The sequence below is a fragment of the Urocitellus parryii genome, chromosome 3, assembly GCF_045843805.1.
Source record: "Urocitellus parryii isolate mUroPar1 chromosome 3, mUroPar1.hap1, whole genome shotgun sequence".
Classification (NCBI taxonomy): Eukaryota; Metazoa; Chordata; class Mammalia; order Rodentia; family Sciuridae; genus Urocitellus; species Urocitellus parryii.
The window spans coordinates 137,083,242-137,106,031 of NC_135533.1; the positions used below are offsets into that span (position 1 = coordinate 137,083,242).

Consider the following 22,790-nt stretch of genomic DNA (forward strand, 5'->3'; position numbering starts at 1 on the left):
AATAAACTTTTGAGTTACCACAGGGTGGCAATGCCTACCTGGCAGGAATTCAATTTCAGCAGGATTATCTTGAGTTGTAAGTACTGTTGATTTTATAAGAACAAAAACTGATATTTTAAAAGTGCTGACGCTAGTGATAATACAATTGAATCAGAACTAGCAATCACTAAGAATACCAAAAGCAGGGCTTGGGTATAGCTCAGTGGTACAGCATTCAATTAATCTCTAGCACCAAAGACAAAAAACCACAAACAACAATTTAAAAAAACATACACACCCAAAAAGCAGGAGACTTTTAATGCCAGACAGTGGTCAATAACTGTGAAATTTAAAAAAAGAAAGAAAGAAGAAAACAAAACCAAATTTTACACCCTTTCTTCCTTTTTCAGAGACACCACTAACGCTGGAAGGAAGGAAGGAAGGAAGGAAGGAAGGAAGGAAGGAAGGAAGGAAGGAAGGAAGGAAGGAAAGGAAGGAAGGAAAACCGAATTCTACACCCTTTCTTCCTCCTTCAGAGACACAACTCTGCTGTCCCACACAACAGCCATTACCATTTCAAGTGCCTGTGGAACACTTGAAATGTATCTGGTCCACACTAAAATGTGCTTTTGAAAACTTAGGATGAAAAAATAAGAGTGAGGGGGAAGGGGAGAAAAAAAAAGAGCGAGAGATAAGTGTCACAGAATAGGTAGAGAGAGGTGATGAGGGGGGGAGGGGAGGGGAGGATAGGGAAGGCAGCAGAATACAACTGACACTAGGATTGCTGTATGTATACACATGGATGTATAACCAATGTGATCCTGCAATCTGTACATGTGGAAAAATGAGAATTCATACCCTATTGGAATCAAATGTATGGATGGTCAAGATCATTGTATTGTCTTGAGCAACTAATAATAAAAAAAAAAAAAAAACAAGAGTGAAATTTCTCATTAATTTTATACAAAATAATATTTTGGATATAAAGCACTAAAGATATATTATTAGTGCTGGGATTGTGGCTCAGTGGTAGAGCTCTTGCCTAGCATGTGTGAGGCACTGGATTCAATTCTCAGCACCATATACCGATAAATAAATAAAAATTTTTAAAAAGAATATATTATTAAAACTCCATCTATTTTTATTTAATGTAAATACAAAGCCATTTAAAGTTACATATGTGGCTATTATGTTTCTTCTGGACAGCACTAGTGCAGAGAATTCCACAGGTCCACAGAGCTGTTGATGAATTCTGAGTCTGCTTAAGAGTCCTTAATCAAGAGAAAACTAGTGTTCAAGGACATGAATAAAACATCAAAGTTGGTATCATATAATCTCCTCTTCAACCCCTTGCAAAACACTAAGCTAGTTATTCTTCTCGACATTAAAATCAATTCTTGCCTACTAAATTCAAGGGAACTGAGAGAATACGTCAAACATACATATTATTAAGGCTTTAAGTGTTGTTTTTTTTTCTGGAAGGATCTGTAAGAAATATTAATAACAGTTGTTTTGGAAATAAGGAAGTGAACGCAATCAATGAACAAAAGGAAAATATCTGTCTTTATTTCATAGCATCTGGTATTGTTTGAATTTTATTTTTACCAGGAGCACCTATGATTTTCTTTTTTAAAACTGAAAAAAGAATTAGAATTTTCTTGTGCTCTATTACTATGTTACACCCTTCACAGGGATTTATTTATTTATTATTTATTTTTAAAATATTTTTTTAGCTGTAGATGGACACAATACCTTTGTTTATTATTATTATTTTTTAATATGATGCCAGGGTCGAATCCAGTGCCTCATACATGCTCAGCAAGCGCTCTATCACTGAGCCACAACCCTGGCCCCTCTCCACAGGAATTTAAAACATTTTTAAGACTTCGTGAGCACAAAACTCCTTAACCATAAAAACATTTTTTGTACATGCAACTTTCATATACGTCTTTTTTTTTTTTATGGGAGTGGGAGTACTTGGGATTGAACTCAGGGGTACTTGACCATTGAGCCACATGCCCAGCCTTTTTGTATTTTATTTAGAGACAGGGTCTTACTGAGTTGCTTAGCGCCTCATTGTTGCTGAGGCTGGCTTTGAACTCGAGATTCTCCTGCCTCAGCCTCCCGAGACATTGGGATTACAGGATCCGCCATGGTGCCTGGCTTCACATACATTTTTAAAGAGTGCATTTGGTACAAAAATTGCTTAATATGAGGGCTGGGGATGTGGTTTAAGCGGTGGCGTGCTCGCCTGGCATGGGCGGGGCGCTGGGTTTGATCCTCAGCACCACATAGAGATAAAAAGTGGAGATGTTGTGTCCACCGAAAACTGAAAAATAAATTCTCTCTCTCTCTTTAAAAAAGAAAAAAAGTTGCTTAACATGAAACACAAAGCTAATTTTTCTGGTGATAGCAATTATCAAACAAAAAATGGAACACATCCTGAAAAAGAGGAACCAGAACTGGAAGATGAAAAATGGGGTGGCAAAGAACTTATTACCAACCTTCCCCACCTTATGTGGCCAACCAGTAAGCGAAATTTCACTTTGGGGCAATTCCAAACTAGCTGATTAAATGACATGAAGCCTAGGATTTGTTTCAAATAACTCCACAGGGCTGTGGGTGATGGAGGAGTAGATGAGACAAGCCTGGCCATGAATGGATCATTGTTGGAGCTGGATGAGAGATACACTCATCTTTCTACTTTGATATATATTTAAAATTTTCCACAATATGAAATTTAAATAATAACAATGATAATAAAGTTTAAAAAAGAAAAATCCTTCTGAGTGCTGTGTGGAGTAAGAACAGAAGGAGGAGGGCCTTAAGAGGGACCGTAAGCAATCAGTTTCCACCTGACTCCTGGTCAGAGAAAGGCTTGCAGACATTTGGGATCCAAGAAACACACAGTGGACTAGGGACTAGAAGAAGTAAGGGAAAGAACAGCATCAGGGATGTCTAGAAATCTACATCACCAGGAAAATATATCATATTTTACTTTGTTTTACAAATACTTGTATGGAGATTTGGGCCAACTAGTAAAAGATCTTAAGGTAGTATACTAGAAAGTTCTTTTGAGGAATTTTTGCTTTACTGGGGTTAAGATTTCACCACAACTTAAAATACAATAATTTATGTTAAAATAAGGAATACAATTATAGTCCTTGTAACATCATCTGATGAATCATTCTTTTCTGACTACTGCCTGCTCAAGGGAATAATTTCTTCTTACGCAGTCTCTAGTCCAATAGTCACAATTAACTTTAAATACAATTTGATTTCATCTACAAATGCCCTTCAAAAGAAAACCATTAAAATCTGAGATAGCATTTAGAGTCAGTCTTGGCACTTGCTAAATAATCTGTCAGCAGGTTGAGTCTGACCTGACACAGCCCTAATCAGATTTCTCCCAGAATAGAGCACAACCTTTCAGGCACCTGTTTGCTTTTTACACAGGCAAAGGATCCCAGGCAAAAAGTCACTGGTTAACTCTCTTTAGGAGAACAGAAACTCAAAAAAGTATATAAACTTTCCAAAAAAGATAAAGGAGAGGGGCTGAGGTTGTGGTTCAGTGGTAGAGCACTCGTCTAGCATGTGCAAAGCCCTGGGTTCAATCGTCAGCACCACATAAAAATGAATAAATAAAATAAAGGGATTGTGTCCAACTACAACTTAAAAAAAATATATATATATATATGGGGGAAAAGCCTTAGTATACATCTGCAATTTACGTAAAAAGAACAAGTAATATAATGAAAAGAGTCCTATTCAGGATCAGAATCTGGTGAAAGCCAGAATAACCTACAGCACACGTACATTTGAAATCTAGTTTTATCCGTATTTGGCAGTTAGTTCTATCCAGAAATTAACATGTCCTCTGTTGCATAAGCAAAAGTTTTAGTCCACAAAGAGCAAGAACATTTTTAAACAGTAGAAATGATCAGATGTAAAGGAAATTTCATTCACAATATACTTCAAAGGCAATATAAATAACTGTTGATAGACTGCTTAAGATCCCAAAGATGTCAGCACAGCACCTGTCCAACAGCAAAAGAATATCACTAAGAGCAAACAGACCTAGCTTGCCTGAGCTGCTCCCCTCCTAGTGGGGTGCTTGACTACTTGCACAGGAACCAAACTAATGGCTCCCACAAATGCTGCCATGGAGTGTCAAGAATAAGTGGTGAAAACTGGGGGTATAATTCAGTTGGTAGACTGCCTGCCTTGTATGCACAAGGCCCTGGGTTCTAATCTCCAGCACCACACACACACACACACACACACACACACACACACACACACAAAGTGGTGAGGGCCATCAGGACACCATGAGAAGTGGCATTCAGCAGGGCCCTGGAGGGTTGGTCAGATTTCCACAGGCAGGGAGGGTAATGAGAAGCAAAGAATGGCAGGCAACTAGGTGTGGCTGGGGTATGAGTAAGCCAGTAGGCACTGAAAAATGCAGGGCAGTGGCTGATGTTGGAGAGAGCCTAGAATGTCAGTCCAAAAACCTCAGAGTTTATGCTATAGACCTGTACTGTTGAACAGGGAGCTGCTAGCTATTTGAATGTGAAGCATGTCTGGTGTGGACTGAGATATGCTTGCTGTTAGGTATAAAATGCACTCTGGATTCCAAAAACTTAGTACCACCAACAAAAAATTGGACAATATCTTACTATGTTGAGTATAAAACAAATATAATAAAATTTACTGCATCAGTTTCATGTTACTTTTAAAATGTAACTTCTAGGAAACTTAAGATGACTTATGTAATTTGTGGTACATTCCTATTGTGGACAATAGAAAGTCATCAAGGTTTCTGGGTAGAATGATATAAACCAATTGATATTTCAGAATAATCATCCTGGTAGCAAGTCTAAAGGATGGGCTGGGAGAAGAGAGAGGTTCAAAAGTCAGATATCAACTGTAAGATTTTTTGGGTTGAAGGTAATCAAAAAAGCAAAATAGAAAATGACTGGGCTGGGGTTGTGGCTTAGTGGCAGAGCTTGCCTTGCTCATGTGAGGCATTGGGTTCGAACCTCAGCACCACCATAAAAATAAACAAATAATGATATTTTTATAAAAGAATAAACAAATGACTAGAAATACAAAGAAAATAATAAATTTAAAAAGATATCTGTTCAATATGTCCTATACCAATAGGTTTCTGGATTTGGGGAAGCTGGATGAGTATTGGTTAGATTTGGAAACACCTTTAGAAGACTGAGTTGCAGGTGCCAGCGGGATATTTTTGTGGAAGTGTTCTTTATAAAGTCAGAAACTTCTGAGTCTGCAGCTGGCAAAGCAAGTCGGGGCCAAACATCTCTGGATCTGAGAAATGATACCATACTGGTGGATGAAATGCTCAGGGAGGATATAGAGAGTAATTAAGGTTGGGTGCCCAAGTATGCTTGCACTGACTTTATCTTAGAAATGAGAATTCCTGGCCAAATAACTCATTTGTGAATTTTATCTTGCTCTAGGCATCAAATTATAACTGTAGATATGATAAACTGATCAATTTTAAGAAACAGCCAAGTATCCAGTTTGTCAGAATGTCATAATCTCTACAGAGGTAGAGAAGCTGAAAAAGCAGGCTTAATTAATAACTAAAAAGGCCTTGAATGCCAAGATAAAGAGATTGCAATGAATGAAACTACTTCCTTTGGGCTGGGGTTGTGGCTCAGTGGTAAAGTGCTCGCCTAGATGCATGGGTTCCATCCTCAGCACCACATAAATGTAAAATAAAGATATTGTGACCACCTAAAACTTAAGAATAAATATTAAAAAAAACCTACTTCCTTTAATTCACTGTAATCATCTTATGTCTCCATTAATAACATTCTGTGAGCACCCATCTAGCTTAAATGTTTCCTTTGACCCAAAATCCAATTACAACTATTATTAGATTAAGATCATGGTTACATATCCAAAATAGCTGAGTGAAAGGCTAAGAAGAGACTTAAGGCACAGAAAATTTCTTTAGTTCTATCACTTAAGTGGAAACGTAGTTTTTTTGAAGTAGGAAATGATCAAATAGTAAATACTTACGATATTTACGAGTTTTTTAGAGAGAATGTGATTTTGTCATAGACTGCTTTCTAAAAGTGAAGAGTTGAGAGAGAGAAAAGACTAACGCTGGTATGTTTCCTATCATTTAAATGTTATCTTTTTGAGAAGAAAATTCTAAGTAACAACAAATTGTTATTTTTCTAATTATCAATGTTCTTGTTTTGCCATAGGCATAACCATCCGAAAACAAAGTTTTAGGGGTGGGGTGTAGATCAGTGATAGAGCACAAGCCTAGCATGCACCGCCACTGGATTGGTTCCCTAGTACTCCAAACTAACAACCAATCAATCAAAGTTTTGCTGTACTTTAAAAATCCTTAGCTTTTTATTAGTTTCATAATTTTACTTAATAGCTTTGTTCTAGGAAAACTGGTTGAAGAAAAAAAGGTTTGGTAAGCAAACTCAAATCATAGAATTTTTTAAATCCCATCTTCCCAGTTACACGTGGCCACTGACCTGTGTAGCTGCAAAAGGCTCACCTTGAGAAAGACTTCTAAACTAAGCACTGTCCTCCATTAACAGCTGTCAGTATGATGTTGCCGTTCTTCTTGAGCCCTGTCTACTACACTCATCTCCAGACGGACATACAATAACTTACAAAACATTTTTTAAAAGAAAGTGGTGCTCAGAGAATACTAAAATTCAATTTTAATATAAATATCAATGAAGAAAACTCAGTTTTCTGTTTTTTGTTTTTTTGTGTGTGTGGTGCTAGGGATTGAACCCAGGGCCATGTGCATGCAAGGCAAGCACTCTACCTCTATGTCTGCAGCCCGGTAGCAATTTTATTACATAAATCACGAGAGTTTAGAAATAGCAGAGTCACTCTGCAGCAAGGTTCTAATGAGAAACTAGTTACATTCTAAGACTCTTCTTCAAATACTACCATCTAGCATTCTCAGACTGAGCCTTAATTGTCTAAAGGGATCACAACATGAAGCATTAAAAACTGGAGAAAAATGACACCTGAGGATAAATTCAATTTGCTACCAAATGGAATAGATCGCCTTTATATTAATATTTTTTAAGCCTCAACTATTGGGATACTTAAGAATGCTCCTCTGTGATTCAGGACTGTGAAATGTATCTGCAAATGATTATCCCAGGGAACAAAAAGCAGGATATTAAAAAATGTATATTCAACAGTCAAGTTATTTAGAAGTACAATGTGCTTTGACTAACAGTGCTTTCAGTTTTGTGGAGATGAAATTATATAGATTATTCTGTTCTGCCTGCTTTAGTAAGCAAGATGTGTTTACCCCAAAGCAAGCGTACTGCATTAATCACTATGAAACCTGCATCTTTTGATTCACCAGAGACTGAGCCTATGTCAAGACCTTTAAATCTCTAAGCAGAACAATTAACTCAAATGAATCTAAAAGGATGGAAAGGAAGAAAGGCTCAATCATATAATAAAATGTGTTAAAATGAAACCTAAGAAATGGAACTCCCCAGGACAATTGATGAAAAATAACATATTAGAGTGGAAACAAGTGGTCAATTTTATGTTTTAGAATCCTAAAAAAAATAGCTGACTATTCTTTACTAGTTAGTAAATGTGAAATTACTTAACAATTAATCAAATTAAAGTGTACACACACACACTCTGACACACCCCTCTCTATTATCCAGAACACTCATTAATTTGAGAAAATAATTTCTGGACTGTCTGAGCAGTTTCTTTGCCTTAAACAGCAGTGAAAAAGGCTTAGAAAACAGGGGCAAAGAAACTTAAAATCAATTTTAAAAAGTTCTTCCTCTAACTTTACCTCTTCTCTTTAAATACCACAGCCTTAATGTGAAATTATCTACTGTGGCTTGGGGAACTTGTAATTTATAGACTTGGCACATTATCACTGGCCTTCTCTCCATAAACTGCAGAGTTGAAGATTAAGTCACTGAAAAGGTCACTTCATTCCTATCTGGCCTGCAACAGTATCTTCCTCACATGATAAATGCTGTTAGCAATGCTTTCTGGATAGGAATAAGCAACAAACCATTTAGGAAGGGGGCAGGGTGTCATGCTGCATTTTAAGTTATAAAGTTATTATAATAAATGACAATACACGAGTTACCAAATTAAGGGCCTCCATTAAAGCTGTGGCTTCTGTTAGTTTTTAGGCATTAGGAAATGTTATACAAAACCAAATAATTTAACATTTAAGGAAATAAAAAGCAATGAATGGCAAGATATACACTGGCTCTTTAAGCTGAGAGAAAAGTTCTCTCTTTATAATTAGATCTTTCTAGATCTAATCTTTCTGGTCCTTAAGATTAACCTAATATTAGTAACAATTAAGCTGTATAACCTTTTTCTTTTTAAAGACGAGGTTCTGGTGTCACCCAAAACCCCTAGGCTCAAGCTACCCTCCTGTCTCAGCCTCTGGAGTAACTGGGACTGTAGGTGTGCAGAACCACATCCAACCTCTAAATTGTACATCCCGACCTAACATCGAAGAGGCTACTATTTACCCTGTTTTTCTTCACCCCTGTATAAAAATAAGGGCCTTGAATGAAATACCACACTCTAAGAGTCACAAGTAGCCCTGGCACATGTTCTCTGCCCACCCCAAAAGAACATAATTTCTTTGGATAAACCTGCCAAGTGGAGGACTATCTCTTAATTTCTGAACACTAATCCTATTTTTACTCTACATTTTCAAATAAGTAACAATCATTGAGTGGTAGGACAAAGAGTAATCTTTTACTTTTTATGTCTCATACTTTCCAATTTTTCACAATGAGTATATGTTACTTTTATGGGAGGGATAACAGGAACTAATTAAATCTACATTCTATCTTTACATTCAATATTAAAGTTATCCAACTATGTTGAGAGACACTGTAGTGAAAGACATAAAGGGATTTACATGTGCTAAGAGTTCTGTTCATGGGAACATAAAATCAAGGGATTATGATTGTGGTAGTGGGGGTTTAGAGAAATTTAAGATCCATGACTATAATAAAACAAAATAAATATGAACCAATAAAAACAAAAGCAAGGAGAATCAGATCATATCTAGCTGAAGGAATTAGAAAAGGATTCATGAAGAAGCAAAGGGTCTGAAATGAGCCTTGAAGGATGAAAATGAGTCTGGAAGACGTTGAAGAGGAGGCATTTTGAGTATTTCCCTATGATTTAAACTAAGGATAAAGCACAAGTCAAAAAGGTTAGGTGAGAGCTCTGCTCTAAGCAGAGAAACCTGGCCTCCAGGTAAATGCCTATTAAATTCATGCCAGAAACCTCTCACCATTAATCAGCTAAACAATTCACAGCATGAGTTAAGGCATTTGGGAGGTCCCTTGGAAGGAAAGGCAGGCCTGAGGCCACAAAAGTCAACAACGCTTCTATTTGTCTTAATTAAGGGTCTCTGCTCCACTATTAGCTTAGGTATAGCTCATAACTAAATAGTATTCAGACTCAGCAAAAAACACCTTTGTAAAAGAAAGTCTGAAGATTGCTTCTGACTTGAAAGGCAGTGTGTACACAGGTCAAGGGCATAGGCTCTGGAGACAGATCTGAGCTCCAGCTCCAGCTCCAGCTCCAGGATGAGGTGCACACTAGGGCGTCCTTGGACAGCTCTCGGAGCTTCAGTATCTTCTCTTGTAAATGAGAATCTTATTCTTCACAGGGCCGGTGTGAGGAACAGCATAATGTGTTCCAAGTGTCTGCCACAATGCTCAGCTCAGCAGACATTCTGTAAATGAGAGTTATGCCTATGAGTGAGGAAGTCCAACTAGCAGCACACAGATTAGGCTAGCCTGTAGCAATCAGAAAAAAGGAGTCTTTGACCCATGTCTGTATGCCGCCAGCTCTACAAACACTGGTCTGTGGTCACAACCAAAAGACAATGACCACTCACAGAAATGTATAAAAGATGAGTGGTACATTCAGCTTTTCCAGTTACACATATACCACTATGCAATATTCCATTAACATTTAAAAGTAACATTTTCAAGTTCTAAACAATAAACATGTATCTCCAAAAAAAAAAAATGCAAGGAAAAAAGATTCATCTATACTTTGCACACATGAATTTTTCCTCCTAGAAGTGACCCTGAAGTAATCTCAATTACCAAACATCTCTTCAGTGCATGCCACCTACTATGTGTCAGAATTCAAACTTAGAAAGTCCTCACTTAAAATGGAAATCTTAGGGGGCTGAGGAGATAGCTTAGTGGTAAAACACATGCCTAGCATGCATAAGGCCCTGGGTTCAATCCCCAACACCACATAAAAAATAAAGAACAGGGCTGGGGATGTGGCTCAAGTGGTAGCGCGCTCGCCTGGCATGATCCTCAGCACCACATACCAACAAAGATGTTGTGTCCACCGAAAACTAAAAAATAAATATTAAAAAATTCAAAAAAATAAAAATAAAAATAAAGAACAGAGGCAGGGATTATAGCTCAGTGGTGGAGCACTTGCCTAACACATGGGAGGCACTGGGTTCCATCCTCAGCACCAAATAAAAATAAATAAAATAAAGGTATAAAAAAAGCCAACAAGAAAATTTAATTTAAAAAAAGAGAAATAAATAAATCTGAATAGGGCGCAATGGCGCACACCTGTAATCCCAGCAGTTCAGGAGGATGAGGCAGAAGGATTGAGAGTTCAAAGCCAACCTCAGCAACTCAGCAAGGCTCTAAGCAAAACCCTGTCAGTAAATAAAATATAAAAAGGTCTGGGGATGTGGCTCAGTCGTTAAGCACCCCTGGGTTTAATCCCTGGTACCACAAAAAAAGAAAGAAAGAAAGAAAGAAAGAAAGAAAGAAAGAAAGAAAGAAAGAAAGAAAGAAAGAAAGAAAATCTAGTTAAACATAAAGTGGACTATTTTCTTTTGTCACTACAATAATCCAAGTGCCTCAAATGATTGTTTCATCCCCAGCAGTTCTCAACCCTTGCCACACCTAGAGATGATGTGTGGAGGCTCAGGCTTAGCCTTATAGGGTAAGCTCAGTGTGGGCTAGGTGTTTGGGAACAGGTGACTCTAACAAGCCTCACTGCCCCAGCACTTAGAACTCAATCCAGGTTAGCTGTATTCAAGCACCCCACAAGCCTGATGATTCTGCCTCTAAAATGCCTTCTTCTATTTTCAAACTTGAACCTTTTCTTGCATTTCCTGGATTGCAACCACCCATATTTCCAGGACAGAAGCCTTAAAGAATCTGCCAGGTGCAAACCAACTTTAACCTCCCTTTCATCCTTTATGTCCTATTACCACCAAGTCCTATTGATTGTTTGCAATATGTTTGGAGCCCAATGACTTTCCACTGGCCAACTAAAACCCTTTCTAGCTCAGATTATTTCAGTAGCTCTCTAATTGGTCTTTTCTTCTCTTCTCCCATTACACCTTTTTAAAATATATATATATATATATATATACATATATATTTATTTTTTAGTTTTAGGTGGACACAATATCATTATTTTACATTTATGTGGTGCTGAGGATCGAACCCAGTGCCTCATGCATGCATGCTAGGCGAGCTCTTTACCACTGAGCCACAACCCCCCGCCCCTTCCATTACACCTTTTATATCAACTTATCTTTTCGCAACATGGCTATGTCCATGTTACTCCTCTAAACACCTGGCATGTACATGCTATCCTTATTTGCTTGTATTGTGTTTAAAACATTCTCTCAACAGAAACAAAAGAAACTAGTAATACTAGTTACCTCCTAGATGAGGGACTTTGTAGCTAGGAGACAAGAGTGAGGAGGAGACTTTACTTTGTACCATTTTGATAACCATGCTGAATCATTTGAATGTGCTGCTTCTTTTTTTTTTTAAGATGAGAGAGAAAGAATTTTAATATTTATTTATTTATTTATTTATTTATTTATTTATTTATTTATTTTAGTTTTTGGCGGACACAACATCTTTGTTTGTATGTAGTGCTGAGGATTGAACCCGGGCCGCACGCATGCCAGGCGAGTGTGCTACCGCTTGAGCCTCATCCCCAGCCCCGAATGTGCTGCTTCTTCAAAAATAACCAAACCAGGGCTGGGGCTCAGTGGCAGAGAGCTCGCCTAGCATGCATGAGGCACTGGGTTTGATCCTTAGCACCACATAAAAATAAACAAAACAAAGGCATTCTGCCCATCTACAACTACAAAAATAAATAAATAAATACAAAATAACCCAACTCAACAAAAGCAAAAATATCTTTTATAGCTTCCTACCAAAAAAAAAACAAAAACAAAAAAAAAAAACAATATTCCTTAACACAGCAATTATGGCCTTCAACAATTTGGTCTCAGTCTATTTTTTTTTTTGAGAGAATTTTTTAATATTTATTTTTTAGTTTTCGGTGGACACAACATCTTTGTATGTGGTGCTGAGGATTGAACCCGGGCCGCACGCATGCCAGGCGAGCGCGCTACCGCTTGAGCCACATCCCCAGCCCAAGTCTCAGTCTATTTTCTAACAGCAATTGTCAATAGCCTTCCTTATCCCAGCTTCAGCAGTCAAGACAGCTGTAGTTTGGAGCTCAGCACTCAGTCTCAATCTGAGACAATCTGGAGAGTCTCACCATTCTTCTCATTTACCTCAACTTACAAAAAAGCCCATCTCTAGACCTCTGTGCTTCACACACCTAATGTATGTTCTTTTATACTGTCCTGTCCATCTATTTGCCTTCCCCTATAGACTATGAAACTTGAGGGTTGAAATCTTTTTCTTTTTTTTTTTCCATCTTAGTCTTTTCATAGCACCTGTCTAACAGGAAGAAACCAATAAACCATGAATTCAGTTGATTACAAAGAAAAGTTATAATACCTACAGTTTGTGAGCTGGGGTTGTGGCTCAGCGGTAGAGCGCTCGCCTAGCACGTGCGAGACCTTGGGTTCAATTTTCAGCATCACGTAAAATAAATAAATTAAATAAAGGTATTGTATCCAACTACACCTAAAAAGTAAATATTAAAAAAAAAAGAATACCTACACTTTGTTATGTGAATACCTATGCACTGGCATACAAACTGTCACCTAAAAACTCCAAAGAAAAGGAACCCAGCCTCAAATTCTGGTATTACACAAGGTATTTTGTCCTGGGTGGAGTTCAGTGCGAGATCCTTCACACATGAACTGTGAAAAGAGAAGGCTGTCAAACAGAATGCTGAAGAGAGGTTTGGAGATAACCCCACTCTCTGCTTTCTTTGCTACTGAATGAACCCAGGGCATTAGCCAAATTCTTTAAGCTTTGGTTTCCTCCTCTGTGAAATGAGGGACAAGAGAACAAATTCTCTCTTGAATTTCTTTGTCTAGGTTTAGATTCTGGGACTCCAAATCACACTGAGAGAAAAAGGAGCCTGCTTTAGAAACTCCTGATAAAATAAAGGTTAACAAATACAACTATATATTTCATACAAAATTATATTTATTGAGCTGGGATTGTGGCTCAGCAGTACAGCGCTCGCCTCGCACAAGCCAGACCCTGGGTTTGATCCTCAGCACCACGTAAAAATAAATAAGTGAAATAAAGGTATTGAGTCCAACTACAACTAAAAAATAAATATTAAAAAAAATTATATTTATTGCATGAGCTAGTTTGAAGCAAAGGCTTCATTTCGGACTTTCCAATTTATCCCTTGCCCTTATTACACTGCAACATGTACATATTTTCTGAGAAACTTTGATAACGACTCATAAAGCAGAAACACTGTTCCTTATTCTTTTACTTCAGTTACAAAACCTGACTAAAGTGTTGAAAAAGTTTATCTCCCTTAAGCCACTAAGAGTCAAGTCAACTATTTTTCAATTTAAAATCCTGATAAAAGAATAAGATGGTTACAGATAAGTATTAATTGACTTCACTGAATTCAAAAGATCTGTAAATAAATTAATATATATGTATAGAATGTATTTACAACACACCCTATCATTCAAAGACCTTTGATTGTCCAGTGAATTCAGTATACATTAACAAGAAAAACAATGATCAGATCAAAGTGGCAGCCCAAGAACCAAGAGAAATGGTTTTAAAAACAATGCATGAAGGCTGGGGTTATGGCTCAGTGGTAGAGCACTTGCCTAGCATGTGTGAGGCACTGGTTCAATCCTCAGCACCACATTAAAAAGAAAATAGACAAATAAATAAAATAAAGTTATTTTTAAAAAGTGGAAACTTGGGCTAGGATTGTGGCTCAGTGATCACCTACACAGGTGCGACCTGGGTTCGATTCTCAGCACCACATAAAAATAAAGGCATTGTGCTGTGTCCATCTACAATAAAATAAAAAAAGATTCTCTCTTTCTTTAAAAAAAAACACTTTATTACCAACTAGTGGTCAATCTAAAGGTCATGAACAGTCTTCCAGCTGTTATGCAAATAGCTCAAACCTGTTTTCCTATCCAACACTGCTATTCAAACAATGAAGTTAAAACTGAAGCATTTTTGTTTACTTCATTCAGTGCAGCCTTTTGCATCAACCTCAAATGACAGTACAAGTCAAAAAACTACCAATTCAAAAACTTGCTAGATGACGGTATTCTTTAAAGATCAAAATGTACAGTCACAGCAGTTCATAAAGAGATAAATTCTCTTTCTTTTCAGTCTGTTAATGAGTAAAAGAAAAATCAGTGCAAAAATGTGGAGGAATTGGCTGAGTAAAAACAGTACTGGGTCCTTCAACAGAAAGCACTCTTTGTAGGAAGTCACTTTTGTAGTCCCTGGCAAAGTTTTTGCAGTCATTTAGTAGTCCTTGGGATTCATACCAACAATTCAGTCAATTCTAGAACTGTTTAAAAAAATAAACTATTCACACCTCAAAATAACTGTTTAAGAACCTGGAAATTTTGTAAAAGTTAAATGTGACAAACTCAAGATGTACAATAGGCTTACTAATGAAAGAAAGCAACTGAATATCTAATAAATAGCATAAAATAGTCTAAGCTGGAGGGGAATATTTACATCAAAGGCTTCACAAATGCTCATTGCCTTTGACCCAGAACTCCTCTTCAAGGAATATACTCTAAGGAAATATTCAGATTTAAAGAGATGTTATTTATAACAGAAAATTGGAAACAATCTAAACAACTAAAAGTAAAAATAGAGGATTGATTTAATAAATTATAGACTATACATGCAGGAAAAAATGACCCAAATATGTTTATTAGCACAGAAATACTGCCAACTTATATTTCAAAAAGCACGACAGGGCAGAATACATGTTAACCCAATCTTGTTTAATAGTGTACAATTACACACACAAAAGCTGGAAGGAGTCACACTGATTATAGCTGAGTTATGAGTTATAGGTATTTTATATGGTACTTTTCTGAACAGGTGTTACTTTTATAAGCACAAAAAAGAACCGTTCATTTGAAAGCACTAGACATGCAACAGGATCAACTAGGATCAAGTCCAAACTATGGACATGTACCAATCTTACTGACCAGTTAACTTTATAGATGCAGAAACATTCAGATTAAAGATAAGAGCAGCTACTTCAAAGAGTTATAAAGACTTAAGAGCTGGGGTCGTGGCTGAGTGGTTGAGTGCTTACCTCACATGTGTGAGGCACTGGGTTCAATTCTCAGCACCACGTATAAATAAATAAAATAAAGGTCCATCAAACAACTAAAAACAAAATTAAAAAAAGATTTTAAAATGTACAACATAAAATATAAAGCACTACATAATGTAGTGGTTGACATGTTTTGAGAAATTTAATAGCTGGCTTAGAAGAAACAGCATGAAATACTTTCACTCTTTTAAAGTACCTATCCCCTCTCCTCAATCCTGTTTGAGATCTTATTCAAAAGTACTTAGCATTTTTTTACCTTTTTGAAATTTTTAAACTGAATTTAAAAAGCTGTTCCAAATGCCAACTCAAGTTTAAATGTTCATTATCAGTCTAATACCCTCTGCAGGAGGTTGGGCTTTTGCAAAAAGTCTGAATTTATGTTGTGACTTTGTGAAACATCTAATAGGAAACAAATAATTTTAGATTTCAGGGAAAGAGAAAACAACACTCAAATAAAAGATAGATCCATAAATTTTACTACTAATAAAAAAAATTAGGATCTTTTTTCTTCATAAAAAAAGACCAAAAGGTATCAGCTAATTTTGAAAGGCAAACTCACAAGTCACACTATTTTCAACTGACTAAAGTTAAATGTCATTAGAAATAAAATACTGGTAACTTATTTTTCCAAAGCAGTTTCCTGAAAATTCTGAATGTCAAGCCCTAGGTAAGGTCTCTCTAAAAGGCATGGAGATCTATATAAAATGAATTTGACATTTAGCTTGAACTTGACATAAGTTTTTGATCTACTCAAAGGACATGATTGTAGGTCATATGCTGACCTGGTGTAGTGTTTCTGGAGTACAAACTCCACTTGGACACTGTTAAAACCATTCAGGCTATGGACTGCCTGGTTTCATAAAGCCATGCTAAAGTTCAGGGAACTGCCTCCTACCACCCAACACTCCTCCCCCGCAAATCCTCCACAACCAGCTTCTATTCTACCTTCTCCAGCAATTTAAAATCTCTTTACAAAAGTGTATCATCTAAAAATTTTAAACAGTTATGCTTTTAAAATCCAATTACTTGCTTTACAAAAAGATTAATCCGGCTGGATGCACGAGATGCACACTTGTAATCCCAGCAGGGGAGGCTGAGGCGAGAGGATCAAAAGTGCAAAGTTAGGGCTGGAGTTATGACTCAGTGGTAGAGTGCTCAGCTAGCACGTGTGAGGCCCTGGGTTCCATCCTCAGCATCACATAAAAATAAGTAAATAAAATAAAGGTATGTGTCTATCTATCTACAACTAAAAAAAAATTTAAAAAGAAAGTGCAAAGCTAGCCTCAGTAACTTGGTGAGGTCCTGAGCAGCTCAGCGAGACCCTCTCAAAATAAAAAAATAAGAAAGAGTTGGGGATGTGACTTAGTAGTTAAGCGTCCCCTGGTTCAATCCCTGGTATCCCCAACCCTAAAATGAAGATTCATCCAGAATCCTCTAAAGGATTCAGATTAAACAAAGATAAGAGAGAAGCAGTAAAAATTAAGAGAATTTTAACTAAAGCAAACAATCTCTAGATTGCACATTTGTGAAGTAGCTCTAAACAAATAATAAATAAGAAAATTTAAAAATAAAGGTGCCTTATAAGTATTTTATTTAAAAAAATACAATATACCCATATAGCAAAATTGAGACAAATATCAAGGAGCAGGAGTTTATTTATTTTGGTACTGAGAATTGAACCCAGGGCCTCATGCATGTTAGGCAAGCACTCTACCACTGAGCTATATACCTTGCCCTAGAAGCAGGAGTTTGAAAAGCAAACAGCAAACTTCTCTATCCATCAATCCCATAATCTTATTACAGAATAAAAGAACATTCAGAAGTCAGAAAACAACTAGTCAGTGGCTTCCTAGACCCTGTTCTTCTTTTAGTACTACATGGTTCTTTTATTAAACCCAGAATTCTCACACTTCTTAACATTCCACAATTTTCTCTTGAAAACACATAGATTCTTATAAAATCAGGAATATTAAAAGCACCAACTTATCTCAGAACTTAAATATTTGATGACTGCAATTTTTAAAAAATTTCCCTTATGTAAAAAAATATTATACATTAAAACAATATGTCTTGCAAAGTTAAACAGAGTTACCATATGACCCAAGAATTTCACTACTAGGTATATACTTGAGAAAGTTAAAAACTTGTCCACACAAAAGCTTATACATGTGTGTAGAGCACTATTTACAACAACTAAAATATGAAAACCACCCAGAGGCTAGCAATGAATGAATGGATCAACAAACTGTAGTATATTCACTTAATGCAATGTTATTCAGTCATTTGGGGGGAAACAAAAAGTTTTTGACACATGCTCCAATATGAACCTTGAAAACATCATGCTAAGTGAAAGAAAACAGTCACAAAGTGTCACATATTGTGTGATTCCATTTATATGAAATGTCCAGCATAGGCAAATCCAGAGACAGAATCTACTTTGTGTTACCAAGGATTGGGAGACAGAGGACTGGGGAATGACTACTAATGGGTAGTGGATTTCTTCTGGGGATATGACAAAGTTCTGGAATAGTGATAGTGGCTGTACACTGTAGTGAGTGTAAAACTACTGAAATGTATACTTTAAAGGCCTAAATGTTATGGCATGTGAATTATACAGCCTAATTTTTTTTAAACTTCCAACAGGTAGATCAAACTGAAATTAAGACTTTAAGAAAAATATGACTATGAGAATGGTTTCCTAACATGATTTGAAGTATCATTGAATTCCAAAGCCATCTTCAAAGACAAATTAGTGTGCACACACTCTCCCAAAATGATTACTTTTATAAAAAGATAACTTACTTTCAGATACAGAGGTTCTATTAAGTATATTAAAATTATCACAGTTGTCTATAAAACCAAATTCTACTTCATCCTTCCATATCCTAAATGTAATTTAGATCTGTTTACTGCTTAATCTCATATAATCTTTATACCTTAAGATTATTTTTAAGACTGGCAAGATTTAAAAAAACATTTCAAAATCCTGGCCACAGTCAGACTGGAAGGCTGGAATATGAAATTGTTTTATTTTCATGTTTAAGTTCCAAGTTAAATCAAGCTTAAACAAACATCCCACAGTTTTGTAAGAATTGCTTTATAACTCAATATTCAGAGGTCAGATTTTACATGGCACAGACCATGCTGCCATTTAAAATAAGTGGTTTCTGTAAACTGTGGTTTAGCACGCAGAGGAGTTTTGGTTGCATTCTGGTATGAGTCAAGAGTGAATAAAGAAGTTACACACACACACACACACACACACACACACACACATTTACTTAAGCGGGAAAAGTAGTACTTACAGACAGACTGGTTCAGAATTCACATATTTCATCAAGAAAACTTGACCAGTGGCATAATAGAACAAGAACTGGGATGAGAAGAATAAGGTGCTATCATGGTTCTGTCAATAACTAGTGGATAGAGTACCTTTAAAGTAATTTGACCTGTTTTCTCATTCATAATATGAAAAACATGGATTCCAAGGTTTCAAAATCTTGCGATTCTCCAGTCTTAGATTCTATTGTTAAGTAGCTTAGTGCTGTGGGAAGCCCAGAGATTACACTAGGCAGCTCTCATATTTTTGTGTACCTAGGAAGCCATGCCATATAGAATAAGAAAACTTAGGACTTCCCATAGGAAAGAAGTAACAAGAAAAGTGTACACAGCTCCTGCTGGTACTGATTTACTCCTGTTGGACCTAATAAAGAGAGTACCTTTGCCAGTTTTCCAGGGGATAGGAGTGGTCCTTATGTCTCACCACACCCACCATAGTTAGTTTTTCCTAAAAGAAATCCAGTGGGGACTACAAAAATGATTGTGAAGCACCAATACTTTTAGTCACTGCATGACTAATAGGACAAATCTATTTTAAATTAAAGAAACAAAACAGCATTTTCTTCCTCACACAGAAATAATTTTCATTCCAACAGTAAAGGAGTCCTAAATGACCACAATGAATAATTTGAGTTGCAAATACTTAGTGTCAGTCCAAAGAAAATAAATTATCTATAGGACTTGAAAGGTTTAAAAGCACTGAAGTTCAACATAAATCTATTATTATTCAAGACAGCCTTTAATACCATTCTGTTTATAACTTCAACTTCTAGAGTAGATAGCAGTATTAAAGTCTCACTGAGGTCGGTGACTACACATGCCCATAATCCCAACCACTCAGGTGGTTGAGGCAGGAAGATTCAAAGTTCCAGGCTAGCCTGGGCAATTAGTGAGACTCTCTCTCGAAATAAAATAAAAAGGGCTGGGGGAGTAGCTCAGTGGTAAAGCACTTGCCTAACATGTGCACGGTTCTAGGTTTAATCCCTAGTACCACAGAAAAAAAATTTTCTTAAATAATATTGAATTCACCATCATATGAACTGGTTCATGGCAGTCAAGGATCAAATGAGGTCAACTTAGGAAGCTGTTTCAGATGACTCCCAAGACAGCTTTTCAGAAGAGCTCCTACACAACAGGACAGTCCTGGAGAACCTGCCCCTTATTTGTTCCCCTCCCCTCCCTATTTGCACTTGTGTGTATGCACAACCTTTGTCAAATCTGGGTGATGTCCACTGCTTGATCACATTAAATAACCATCTGTTTGGGTGTGCTTAGTGACATTCCATTCAGGAAAGGTACAGAGCTGGGGATCTCAATCTGATACCCATGCATGGACCTGTAGGCAATGCATGGACAGACTACATGCACTTACTGAAGTTGCTGAAAGTCTATGCAGACTTTTGTCTCTCTGCACATTTTCTGGGAAGGGAAGATCAAAGATCTTCTGAGGCTGTAAATCAAGGAAATTTAAGAACTACCAACTTACTGCTAAAAACAAAATGGAAAAAATCCACCAAGAGTGTTCATGTGAATGAGATAGGAAGTAATACATATTATTAGAGCTGCAAAATTATAAAGGGTGCCATCTTTTCAAAACAAAGGAAAATATGATCTTTTGGTCAGAAGCTGTTATTCTACAGGGGCAGGTAGTCCACTCCCTTCATCCTCTAGTCTAGATAAGGAAAATGAGACTAGAAAGGCTCCACCCAAGACCACAAATCACAGAGTTACTAAGTGGCAAAGCTGAACCTCAAACTAGGCCTGGCTCCTGCCAGAATGCTAGAGCATGAAATTAAGTTTATACTGTTTTAGAATGGGTTTGAGCAAAATTTCCCATATCCTTATAAATATGCCTCTCCACTAAAAAGGCTACATTCTAAAATTTTTAAATCAAACTTAGGCATAGGAATTTGATACACTTAAATACAGTAAATACATTAGTCTCTCTTTCTCTTGGGGAATACATTTCAAGATATCCAGTGGAGTCAAGAAACCACAGATGTACCAAACCCTGTGTATACTATATTTTCCCTCAGACATACCTACCTATGACAGTTTAATTTATAAACTAGGTATAGTAAGGGATCAACAATACCTAATAATAAAATAGAACAGTTAAAACAATATACTGTAATCAAAGTTATGTGACTAGGTCCCTCCCTCTGTTATCTGATAACCAAGATGGCTACTAAGTGACCAACAGGTGGGTAGTGTATACATTGTGAATACAATCAATGAGAAAATCCTTGGGTAGAATGTACAAGATTTCATCCTGCTACTCAGAATGTCATGTGCTTGAAAAATTACCAACTGTTTATTTCTGGAATTTTCCATTTGGTATTTTTGGACCTCAGTTAACTGAAACCATAGAAAGTGAAACCATGCATAAGGGGGGCTTCTGTACCCTTAAATCATTAATGAAACCACATACCTTTCGCAAAAGCCTATTTCACAAGTAGATTTATAAGGTAAACCTTAATGTCTCATTATCTCCTCAATGTCCTGTTGTACTATTGACTGCAACTTTACACTTTTTTTTTTTTTCTTTTCTGCAGTGCTGGGGAAATCCAATGGAGGATCTCATGCTTGTTTGGCAAGCGCTCTACTATTAAGCTATACCCCCAGTCCAGCTTCAACTTGAAAAGCAGCACAGGTAGGCTAGGGATATGGCTCAGTGGTAGAGTACTTCCCTACATGTGCAAGGTCCTGGGTTCAATCCCCAGCAACAAGCTAAAAAAGGGAAAATAAATAAATAAGTAAAGCAGCACAGGTTACAAATTCATTGCATAAAGCACTTCTAAGTGTAATAGGGAAAGAGTTTTTGATAGTCTTTGAAAAAAAATATACTGAATTCCTCATGCTGCCTCCAAGAGTGGATCTGTACAATTTCAATCTGTGAGAACCCTGACCCTAAAGAGTTTTCCTTTCAAAGGTTAACATTGATAGTGTTGCCTAAATGCTAAATGATTTTATTTAACCCAGGTAATTAATAAATTAAACTGGAAACCTTTCCAGTCTCCTGTTCACAAACACTAGAACCAAAGTTACTAGGCAGTCATTCTGAGATTGGATTAAAAATGATTGCTGTCATAAAAAACTCACAGAACCATTTGTTCCAATGCCAAACCTTGCCTTAACATATGAACATACTTTAGAGTAACCAAAAACTCAATCTCACTTGAGAAGCAAAATGAAAGTGACATCTGAACCTAAATCCAATGACAGCATGTCCTTCAATTTCAAAGGAAGTACTTTATTCTCTAAAAGAGCTTTAATGACACACAATTCTGTGAAATACACAAAATCTCCAAAGACAGACATTACAGTAGTTTTTGATTGCTTATGAATTCTACTTAGCCCTTTCTGCAAGCTCTTTCCCTAACCTCCTACTCCCCAAAGGTGGAACTAACTGCAACAGGCCTTAGGAAGCACCTGTGGCCTGAAAAGGCTGTGACCAATTCTCAAAGCCTTCTTGGCTGCAGGTTCAACTAATCTATTTTGGGTCAAGGAGACTCTCCGCCACCCCAATGACCTCAAGTGGACAAGATCAGTTTGGGAGAATGCACTAAGAGAATTTTTTTTTTTTTTTTTCACCAGGCCAGCAGCCCCGCTACTGGATGGAGATTTGGTCCAGCACGATCCAGACGGTGGAAGAATGCGGCTGGGCTGTCGGACACTCTGCTCTGGATTCGGCAGCTTGTGGCCAGGCCGTGGTGTTAGAAGCACGCGAAGCAGGGATCCTCAGGGCACGCAGAGGGAAGGAACCAGAGCGAGGATAGGAGCCTGCAGGTGTCGCCCAGGGCAGACACAGCCAAGTGACTAAGAGTGCGGCTCTGGACTGGAACAGACTGGTCACATTCTCAGACGGT

General features: G+C 37.1%; 1 protein-coding gene across 2 annotated transcripts in view; it reads right to left on the reverse strand.

The window, feature by feature from the left end:
* The window catches only part of Pptc7 (protein phosphatase targeting COQ7), a 43,123-nt gene that overhangs the window by 17,946 nt on the left and 2,387 nt on the right, over positions 1-22,790 (reverse strand). The window contains exon 2 of one of the 2 annotated variants that reach the window (XM_026386103.2): positions 9,486-9,748. The exons of the other annotated variant lie outside the window; for it this stretch is intronic. Coding sequence (XP_026241888.1) covers positions 9,486-9,552 — 67 coding nt within the window. The 5' untranslated portion in view covers positions 9,553-9,748. The remainder of the gene's footprint in view (positions 1-9,485; positions 9,749-22,790) is intronic. 2 annotated transcript variants of the gene reach the window in all.